Source organism: Ammodytes marinus, assembly GCF_949987685.1.
Source record: "Ammodytes marinus genome assembly, chromosome: 22".
NCBI classification, from domain to species: domain Eukaryota; kingdom Metazoa; phylum Chordata; class Actinopteri; order Uranoscopiformes; family Ammodytidae; genus Ammodytes; species Ammodytes marinus.
The window spans coordinates 4,963,836-4,974,678 of record NC_137226.1 but is presented as its reverse complement, the minus strand read 5'-3'; the positions used below and the strand labels follow the sequence as shown (position 1 = coordinate 4,974,678).

General features: G+C 38.4%; 1 protein-coding gene across 1 annotated transcript; it reads left to right on the top strand.

The window, feature by feature from the left end:
* Positions 1 to 1,198: 1,198 nt before the first annotated feature.
* On the top strand, positions 1,199 to 10,297 carry arfgap3 (ADP-ribosylation factor GTPase activating protein 3). Its single transcript, XM_080051359.1, has 16 exons — positions 1,199 to 1,337; positions 2,013 to 2,131; positions 2,937 to 3,009; positions 3,126 to 3,260; positions 3,865 to 3,945; positions 4,062 to 4,155; positions 4,259 to 4,318; positions 4,436 to 4,482; positions 4,858 to 5,006; positions 5,100 to 5,231; positions 5,675 to 5,809; positions 6,278 to 6,439; positions 6,915 to 7,035; positions 7,468 to 7,555; positions 7,826 to 7,950; positions 8,203 to 10,297. Exons 1-16 carry the CDS (start codon positions 1,269 to 1,271, stop codon positions 8,218 to 8,220), a joined length of 1,608 nt encoding a protein of 535 aa, XP_079907485.1. The 5' UTR covers positions 1,199 to 1,268; the 3' UTR covers positions 8,221 to 10,297.
* The last annotated feature ends 546 nt before the right edge of the window (positions 10,298 to 10,843 follow it).

Here is a 10,843-nt window from a genome sequence, read left to right as displayed (position 1 = left end):
ATGTTTTGATCAAGTATTTTGCCGGCTGAACTGCAGGCCTTTTTCCAAATTTCTTTAAATGCCTTGAGCGCCTATTACTTCATTGAGAAATGGTATTTGATGCCTTCAACTGCAGCACGAGATGAAGATGAATTTTTATTGTCTTTAATAATGGTGAGAGAGGAGAAATGTCTTGCCATGTTTTCAGGGCATGCTGTCGTCAGAACGCAGCAACAACTGTTCTTGCACAGTGAGGTTTGTAAATGTTGTTCCACAACATATAATAAATGAATATATTTGAGAAAAAAATATTTTGTCTTTGTCTTTAGTACTTATAGTTCTTACTTTTTAACTTGTTTTTGTGTCAGTATATTTAATGGATATAAAGAGAGCTTGGTTTTCTTAAGTAAAGTGGTGTAGTTATGTTGGTTGCACAGTCCTAGGGAGTTAATTTCAACAAATTAGTTTTCTATTTGTATATGTCTATGTAGCTACAAAATAAGAAAAATGCAACACTACCATGCTTGAATTTAACTTCAACACACCAAACTTACATCAGAATCCAACAAGTGGTGGACATTCAACTTCAATACCGCAAATTTGTTAGAGCTATGTCCACAAATATAATCTGCAATGCTTTTTCCTTTGATGTCAGTATCTTCCAGACAAATTCACATTCAAACAGGTGAAGAATACTTTGGATTCCAGTTATGTGTCACATTTTTTTCAATAATTATAAAGATGTGTGTGCGTTATTCACCCAAAGCCAAAACTATCTTTATATTCTGGTATAAGAACAAGTTCAATTCAAGGATTCAAAAGTTTTTATTTATATAACTTTAAAATAGAAATAAAATACAACAGAGTAACATAAATTAAAAAATCAAATACAATATGCGGTTTTACAGAATAAACACACAAGAAAAATAAAGTATTAAGTTATTATAATGTAGGAATAGCCTATGTATTTATGTAGGAGTGGGTAAAGATATTTTAATCATATTTACGTAATTTAGGTGGAATGATTCAATGCTGACGGCAGAAAAAATGACTAATCAAAGCTGATGTAAACCATGTAAACCCAAGAAATGCTGAATAGTTAACTACATTACCCAGCAGCCTTTGCTACAATAACACAACCACGGGGCGTTTTCATCCAATCAGAGCCCGACCATGATGTTGCTCAACTGACGTGTCGTATTCGGTTATTATTATTGAGGAAATACACAGGGCTTGGTTTTATTTCATGCTACTTCTTTACGCGCAAGGTATAACCAATAGACTGGACAATGTCGGAGCCCAGCAAACAGGACATTACAGCTATTTTCAAGCGCCTTCGCTCCGTGCCGACGAATAAGGTGAGAATTTTTTAAACGGCTCTTTGAACAAGGAAGTTAGCCGAACTAAAATATATCTGACACGTCGCACTTTGACAGCAGACGCCAAGGCTAGCTTCAACTTCCCAGCTTAATTTAACAATAAGCCAATATGAGTCACGTTAATCTAGTCGAAATGAGTAAACCAGTTGTGACCGGGTGACCTTTACGGAAGAATAAAATGTCAGAAAACGTGTGAACTGTAAAAGCCGAGGGGTTTGAGAGGCGAGCTCGCGACATTTTGACATGTTTTTCCATGTCGGAGTCACGTCTGTTTGTTTTAGGCTTAATGTTTGTTTGTTTTGAGCCTCTCATTTTGTATTACACGGGTGCCTACATCCTGAATGATAGTAACTGAAGGACATAGTTCATTTCATTGCAACAAATTCAACGCCACATCTTCCAACAGCTGTTTGAGTCACACGAGCAGCTCGTGTCACAGGCAACGTGCACTTCAGACCCTTCCATGTTTTTTTAATCGCACAAACCACACATCCTTTATCATGTTTGCTTCAATCCACCTCCTATTTTTATTGATTTATGAGCTTATGATCCTGAATGAGAAGTTAAATATAATGAAAACATCACCCTCGTTAAAAGGCCTGTTTGTATTGAGGTCAAGCTTATAATGTATGCATCTCTTCTCTTCTCTCACAGGTTTGCTTCGACTGCTCATCGAAAAACCCCAGTTGGGCCAGCATCAGCTACGGTGTGTTCCTGTGTATAGATTGCTCTGGGACACACAGGTCACTCGGGGTGCACCTGTCCTTTATCAGGTACGTCGGGACTTATTAATATAGCACAAAATAAAATGAAATACACACTGTCCGCTTCACAATAAAACAATTAATAGGGAAGTACTTATAAAGATAGGATATAGTTAACCATTCCAAGTGTAAAAACATCTACACAGAACAATTCAATGTAACTCAATCATTTAATAAGAGAGGTAAGTCATTCCAAAGTTTAGTGGAAAAGCCTGGAAACGCCAGTTCTGTCTTTGTTTTATGATGAGGTCAGAGAAGACATTTAAAGTTACTATTAGTGACAGACAGTAAGTCAGAAACACCTTAACTCTGTAAGACTGTATTGAAAGAGTCCAATGTGTTTGTTTTTTTGTTTAGAAAATGGGCTGAAGCATTTTGAAACTGTATCTGCATACAAGTTACAGTTCTTTGGCTGAGGCGAGCGTGTATCACATTACATTCAGTCATGAAAACACAAAAGGCATGGATTAATTTCTCTGCACTTTGAAGACGTATTCTTTTATTAGAAAAGGGAAGTCCCATCCCATACAACTAGAGACAACATACCAGTTTGAATCCTTAGGAACTATCATGATATATATGTGCCCCTTAATTACCTACACATCTGCCAAAGTGTAGGTATTTATCTGTGTCTATATATATATATATTTTAGTAATTAATGTATTGTTGAATTTACTTGCGGTTATTTTTACTTGTGAACATTGCACTGGATTGCACAAGTTTCTATCAACAGACTCATGTGAGTTTGTCCCTGTCGAACCACTGAGAAGTCCAAGGTTTGTGTCTTATCCTGACATTTATTTTGTCTTGCAGGTCCACTGAACTGGATTCTAATTGGTCGTGGTTTCAGCTGAGATGTATGCAAGTGGGAGGCAATGCCAGCGCGGTCAGTGCACACACACACACACACACACACACACACACACACACCCATATGAAATCCCGGCGCGTTGTGTGCTAGACATACCTGTAACTTAACCAAATCTTCCTGTATCTGCTCAGATTGCATTTTTCAATCAACATGGCTCCACCACGTCCAGCGCGGCCAACGCCAAGTACAACAGCCGCGCTGCTCAGCTGTACAGGGAGAAGATCAAGACTTTGGCCACACAAGCCACCAGAAGCCATGGCACTGAGGTACTAACGCCAGATGTGTTTTTTTTTTGCTGTTTTTTAAAGCACCCTGCACTTGCATGTTGATCCAGTGATATTACTTAAAGAATGGGAGGGGATTTTTCAAGAACAATCCTATTTTACCCATAACCTTTGGCCAAACTGACCTCAAAAGCAAAACTAATTTAAAGGTGCACTATGTAACTTTGGGTGTATGAAGTTAGAAAGCTTCCCGAAAAGTTACTGATTCACTGTTGTTTACAGCATGAGGGCCCACACTTTGGTTTACAAACATATTCTAGTCGTACGTTTGGTTCATGTTCCTAAAAATGTTTTTATTTTATTTACGATGATAGAATTATTCAATACTAAGAATTGCATGAAGAGACAATATGCTTTGTAAACTAACTGCAGGCTCTACAAATGTAAACAAGTCCACCTCCTCTCAAACTACACAGTGCACCTTTAAACATAGATGGGAAGTTCACATACTATGTTGGACTGTTACCTTTTCATATAATTCATTAAGGTTACATTCTTCCATTCAAACATTTGACTGCTTATCACACATTTACATGAAATATAGATAGCTCACTGTATCAGTTGTTCTGTCCTTTCTTCTTTGCAGTTGTGGCTTGGCAGTCAGGCTCCTCTCTCCCCGACGGCACCTGACGAAAAGCATGTCGATTTCTTCAGTATTCTTTCACACGTAAGCGAGTGTCTGTGTATCCGCTTAGATGTTTCTCCACATATCCACTTTTTGTCGTTTGACACCTACAGTGAGTATACAGTCATTTCACCATGTTTGTGTAAATGTTGTTCCAGGCTGATCCTGACTGCGTGAATATGGCCAAAGGGAGTCTCAGCGCCCCCATACCAGAGACGCCATCAACCACAGAAAAAGAGGAAGACAATAATGGTATTCGGTTATTTGTCCTCAACAATATAGAATCAATGTTTAAAAAAATATAGATCTTAATACCACTTATGAGGCTCATCAGACATACTTTAACTCTTCTCAGGTAATCCAGAGGACGGGCCTAGCGTGGATATGCTGAGTGTTTCTCCAAAAGCAAATCCAGGTTCGATTTCTATGTTTGATTCACAAATATTTTCTCATTTAAAAAAACACTGCTGTTGTATCTGAGTTATTGCTAAACTGCAGGATATGTAACTGAACTTTCCTTCGATATTTCCAGAGCATATATCTCTCCTTAAGAAGAAGCCAGCTGGTGCCAAGAAAACAGTACGTACTCATTCAAAAAACGCATCATCACACAATTATATGTCTCTAGTGCAGCTGTGGGGAAGCAGGTAGGGCGGTCATCCACTGGGTTGCAGGGTCGGTGGTGTGATCCCCAATCTCCCTCACTATATTTTGAAGTGTCCCTGGGCAAGACACTGAACCCTAATTGCTCCCGATAGTTAACTTGCACCCTGCATGGTAGCTGCTGCTATCGGTGTATGAATGTGTGTGTGAATGTGTACAAAACAATGTAAAGCGCTTTTTCTCAGTGAGAAACCAGGGAAAAGCGCTTTATAAGTGGGAGTCCATTTACCATTTCAAGACGTTTACATCTTGCTGTTTTTTTATTTATATTAAACTGTGTCTTGTTTCTAGTTGGCGAATAAGAAGGGAGGCCTGGGCGCTAAGGTTAGCAACAAGAACTTCTCTGACCAGGAGAAGAAGGCTCAAGCCGCAGACAAGCTCCAAGAGAAAGTGGAGGGCACTGGTGCTGCCAAGAAGAATACTAAATCTGAGGAATCCATGTATGTGTTATTATTTCTACCATTTTTCTTGTGTTTCTGTTTTGTCTTGTTTTTGGAATTTTATTGAACTGTCCTGCCTTCTCCCGTCCTCAGCGTTCCGTCCCTGCGTCTGGCCTGTATAGACTTTGAGCAGGAGAGGAAAAAGGAGGAGCAGAAGTTTAAGGGATTGGAGGGAAAGAAGAAAGAGCAAGCGGAGCGACTGGGCATGGGCATGGGCATGAGGAGGTACGGTGGTGTAGATGAGAAAACAAATACTTATAATCCTGTCAGCACTTGTCAGTCTCTTGCTGTTTTTAAAGTTGCAGTGTGTAGAATGTATTGCCCCTTTCAGAAAAGACTTGGTAGAACTGGAATATAATATTCATAAGTGTTTTAATTAGTGTATAATTGCTTGAAAATAAAAGTTTTTTTTAAATTTATTTCCTTAGAACAGTAGCACAGAATGGAAAAACTAAGCGGCCTTACACGTTTGAGGCAGTGGTGGATGATGCCATCTTTAGTAACTAGCTTCTTGTCCTTAAAGGCCACTGTAGCATTTGTTATTATTCGTGGGGGGGTTACCCAGGGAGCGTTGCATTCTAGAACTTCCACCACTAGATGCCACTAAATATTCAGATATTGCACACTGCACCTTTAACAGAGTGTGTGTTTCCTGCTGTTGTCCACAGTGGCGTGTCTCACTCTGTCACATCGGACATGCACATGATCACGCAGGAGAGTCCGCTCGGGGCCAAGACCAAGAAACCTTCACGACGCTTCACTGAGGACAATGATGATGAGGATGAAGGCTCCTTCAACTCTAGGTGAATAAAGAAATAAAGAACATTTTGCAATTAATCAAATTTTTATTCATAAGTGTTTTAATTTAGTTTTTATTTTGTTGCTTCCTTTGGAAACACTGTATCTGAATATGGTGATGGCCACAAAGCCTTTTTTAATCATGAATGATTCCAATCTGCCTTTTCTTTAGTACGTACGAAAATTCTTGTGAACGCGATATCGCTTTGAGGGATTTTATTCAAACTCCACACAGGGGTCCGTCCTGAGAATTGATTAAATGTTGGAGGTCAAAGGTTGAACATTTCTGCAACCTTATTGTAAATATAGGCAAGTTGCAGTAACCTTGTACCATATTGTAGCTTCAAAGGAGCTTTACTTTCTTTTGAAGCCTTGCCTACCACACTGTACATAATTCTATGCTTCGTGGAGGAGGTGCCATACGGTTAGTTCTAGTTTCTCTGACATTATTTTTGAACTTCTTCCTTGTTAAGGGTCTTGTCTCGTTTTGAGGAAAAAACAGAAAGCTCCGATAATTTCTTCTCCCATTGGGACGACAAAGGCGAAGGAGGCAATGGAGGGGGCTGGATGAAGGACAGCAAGAAGCCAGAACCCGACTTCTACATTACCTCCAGTATCTCCTCAATCAATGACAGGTAGCAGGATGCTGTGTTTTTTGCAATGTGAAGTTTAATTGAAGGTGCTCCGAGGAACTTTCAGTTTGTGTTCATTCTTGCACCCCCTTTGGACAAAAGCGGTAGTGTTTTTACTACACCAGCTGCAGTTCCTGGGTGAGCGTACCCATGAAAAAGGCATTTAGAAAAACTATATCAAAAAAGAATTCTTTCTACTGATGGTCTTGTTTGCTGTTACACGTCATTCATGATCATCAGAGGAAACATTTTACTGTTTCAGAAATATTTAAAAGTTCCTCATAGAACCTTTTTTTAAGTTTTTACTCATGAAAAGAGTTCATCTCATCAAAGCGTTTGTACAAAGGGTTCAATGCAAACTAAATGTTTCGACTCCCTTATGTATGTGTCCAGAATATACGGCTCTTGGTTATTATTGGTATGGATTTTAGTAATTGTATCATATTTGTTCTCATTCGTAATCAATGTTTGTTATCAGGCCCACGTCCAGAAGAAAACCAGAACCGGTGGTGGACTCTGGAGAAGCTCAGAAAAAGTATGGAGGTGACGTGAAAGCCATCTCTTCTGACATGTACTTTGGAAAACAGGACGACAGTGAGGTACACAATGACAACATGCATCCTCCCTTTTCCTTAAAGGTGCTCCGAGGAACTTTCAGTTTGTGTTCATTCTTGCACCCCCTTTGGACAAAAACGGTAGTGTTTTTACCACGCCAGCTGTTGTTCCTGGGTGAGCGTACCCATGAGGCATTGAGAAAAACTATATAAAAAAAATAGCATTCATGTAATTAATGATCATCAGAGGAAAAATTCGACTCTTTCAAAAATATAAAAAAAATCCTCGTAGCACCTTTAACACATGTTCTGTATACTGTAATAATAATATGTTGGGCATGATAAGAGCTGATTTGCATACTTCGTAGATGGTCAAATGTAGCAATTAATGTTTTTTTTTTAGGTACAACAGTTCTTGTTACACATAACTAATCATTGATCAGTCTGTTTGACTATGTCTGCGTTTCTGTTCTTTAGTACGAGGCCAAAACACGACTGGAAAGATTTTCAGGGAGCACGGCCATAAGTTCAGAAGACATGTTCGATGATCCAAAGAAACAAGCAGGTAAGACACCACTGCACCACTGCCTTTTGAGAAAACAATTCCCTGTATGTTGCGACCTAAAATTTCAATTTGTGTTTAAAAAAAATTAACACAAATTGATGTTACACTTCAACAACCTGCTTAAAGACTTTTATTATTTTAGCTGAATTCAAAATCAAATTCATGCAGGTTTATAAGTAGCAACCTCTTGAGACTGGGCTTGAAAGACAATATAAAAATGTTTATAGAAATAGTGTTCTCAACGATGTCTTGTATGTCTTGTGTTCACAGCGAGTTCGTACCGTCTGACCAACGTGCTGCCCAACGCGCCCGACATGTCGCAGCTGAAACTGGGAGTTCGCTCGGTGGCAGGAAGGCTCTCCGTCATGGCCAGTGGCGTAGTTAGCTCGATACAGGTCGGTCTTTAAAATAAATTAGGGAGTCGCACAAAAATAATCCCTCTCACTGATCACTTCTGCCCGCGAGAATATGTGGTTGTGTGACTATTTGCACAGTCCTCCTCTCTCTGGCTGTATTTTGCATAGTAAGATTTGTTGGTATTGATTTGTAAACAGAAGACTCAACACTTTGAATCAAAAATGACATAAAAAATCTTCTCTGACAACTTAAAATCCTAATTCTTTTTCTTTTCTTTTTCTTCTCTCCAGGACCACTACAGTACTTGAGTTTATGGTGCGTCTCCTCTTTGGATTCTAGTCCCCCCAGTTTCCCCAGTGAGGGGTGCGCACTCATTAGGGACGTTGAAACAAGGGAAACGATTAATCGGTGCTGTTGCAGCATCCAAATATAACCATGTATACATCTATATCTAGTTTTTTATTAGATAATGTATATAAAACAGCTGTTAGAATCAAGATGGTGGAAGAACACAGTGTTTTCAGTGGAGTCATGTTCCCATTGCAGGCATCTTGAAGGAAGATCCATGTGTATAATTCAGTTGTGAAGATTATTTACTTTGCAGTTTATTGCGTAGTTTTTTTTGCTTTTGAGATATTTGGGTTTAAATATTTAGAAATGCTGTATGTAGCAGTCTGAGAAGGTGTGTGGTGTTTTGAAGGAGGGATTTGATTTATTTGATGAGGTCAGAAAGAAAAAAAAATGTTAAGCAGCTTTTAATTGGTTTACTCATTTATCGTTAGTGTCATATTGCACTGTCCTCCCACAGGTCTGAAAGTGTCCTTTAAATGTCCTCAAAGTGCACTTACTGCACGGTTGCTCTTCCACAGACAGGACCAAAACCCGATATAAAGAGCCCTTTGTGCATGTAATCGTCAATATAAAATTAATTCGGCTTTCTTTTTCTTGCTAATAGTTTGGTTTTTTCTTTAGGTTAGTTAGTTAAAAGTTAGTTTAAGAGAACATTCGTGCTGAGAGTTCGATGAGAATAGCGATATCCATCTTACATCTAATTGAATTGATATGAAGCTACAGCTAGTTAGCTTAGCTTTAAGACTGGAAAGCTAGCCTGGCTCTGGATTTAACAAATAATATAAAATGCGTTGAACAATGAGCTTTAGTGGTATGGATATATACAGGTGGATTTTGCTTAGAATTAGACACTTTCAAAACGTTTGTCATTAACAATTTGTTCAACACTTCAGCCTGCAGATTAATTCAATTCAGAGGGGAGCCTTTGTGATGTTGTGGTTTGAATTTGTAGCAAATTGTTGTTGGAGTTTTGCCTATAGCAGCAGTGTCACACACGCTGTCTTGAAGGCTAGGACGTCCTGTTGCAGTGGGACCTCTTTGTAGCTTCAAGGCTCCATTCTACAGCAGTTTGTCCACCTGAAACCATGAATGTAAACATTACCTTTAAAGCCTTAGAAGTTCATTGTTGTTGTTGTTGTTGTTTGTAACATACTGCCACGGTCTTTAATTCTGTTGAATATCAACGAGGTTGTGATTTGGCACAAGTAGCGCTACAGGTGGTGCTTTTTTGTGATTTTTGGATTTGACATTTAAAAAGCTTGATGAGTGGTATGGGATACCTATATGGCGCACGCTTTAGCTTTTAGGCTAAAGTTTGCCATGATGCTAAAAAATGCTACTTCATCAGATATCTATTCATGCAGACTTAAGGATTTTTAAAACAATGGTTATTTAACTGAGCAATTTCTGAACAGTTCACTCTTCTCAGGAGTTTGATTTGAGTTGATAAACACTAAAAGAGCGCAAAGTGAAAGTGGTAGATCCTTCAATGACCAAATATGTGTTTACTCCCTCACTCTATGCCTTAGCCCAAAGATCTCTGATTAACGCACACACTCATTGTGCAATATAATGGAGTCATATAGTTACTTCTTTTCTTTTTTTTTGTTGCACATAATTTGTTAGAAATTGCATGTGGCAGCTTTTGCTTGAATGTACTGTATTGCAATTTAACTTCTAAGTTGACGATGTGTCCATGTTTAAAAAAAAAATAATTGTATTCTGTTGATCTTTGTAAGATTGTTTGTCTTCTGCTGTTGATTCTTGTTAAATGTTGCACAAAGGCTTGTGTAGTTTGCATGACCCCCTTGTAGCAAATAGCTGATCAACCCTGAATACAAAATAGCACACAGCCAATAAATAATAATGGAATAAAAGAATTGTACAGTAGGCTGTGTGTGTGTACTGCTACATACAATGCTGTATAGGGCCTTGAATTAACATTTATAGAAACCTGTCGATAATCAAGTGTTGACCTATTTTGAAACTCAAAATGTAAGTAAGATTTTTTTGAAACATGTCAAATAAATGGCTCCTGCTTAAGCCTGTTTAGCATGTTCATTTGTGTGCCAGGAATGTGCGTCTCACTGTGTTAAAATAATCTTTCAGTTTGCAAGAACCAAAAGTGTGCTACATTGTTTTTCTGATAGATGATTTATAACTTAAAATAACTTGATGTCTTGTAACAGTCATATGGTTACCAGTGGTATGGTTAATTTAATTGTATGCTACCTCTCTAAAATATATGTTTACAGTAGGCCTAAGTGATTATACCAAGAGTGACCGTTGAGAAGCATTTTACAAGCAGATTTAACATGCTACAATAATCACTACTGTTTTGGAGGATGATCCCTTATTTTGGCGACCGCTTACGTGGCTAGGTGAGGCCTTCAGGGTGCTTCCTGCGTCGTAGGAACTAATACATGTTTTAGAAATTGATCTCAGTTGAACGACAATACAATACGGTAAATACTGGGAATATGTCATTTTCGCAAAAACAATTGTATGTAAAGATATCACTTTAAAAGTTATGGACTACATTTTTCAGCCTTTGTTATATTTTTAAAATAAGCATAGAAG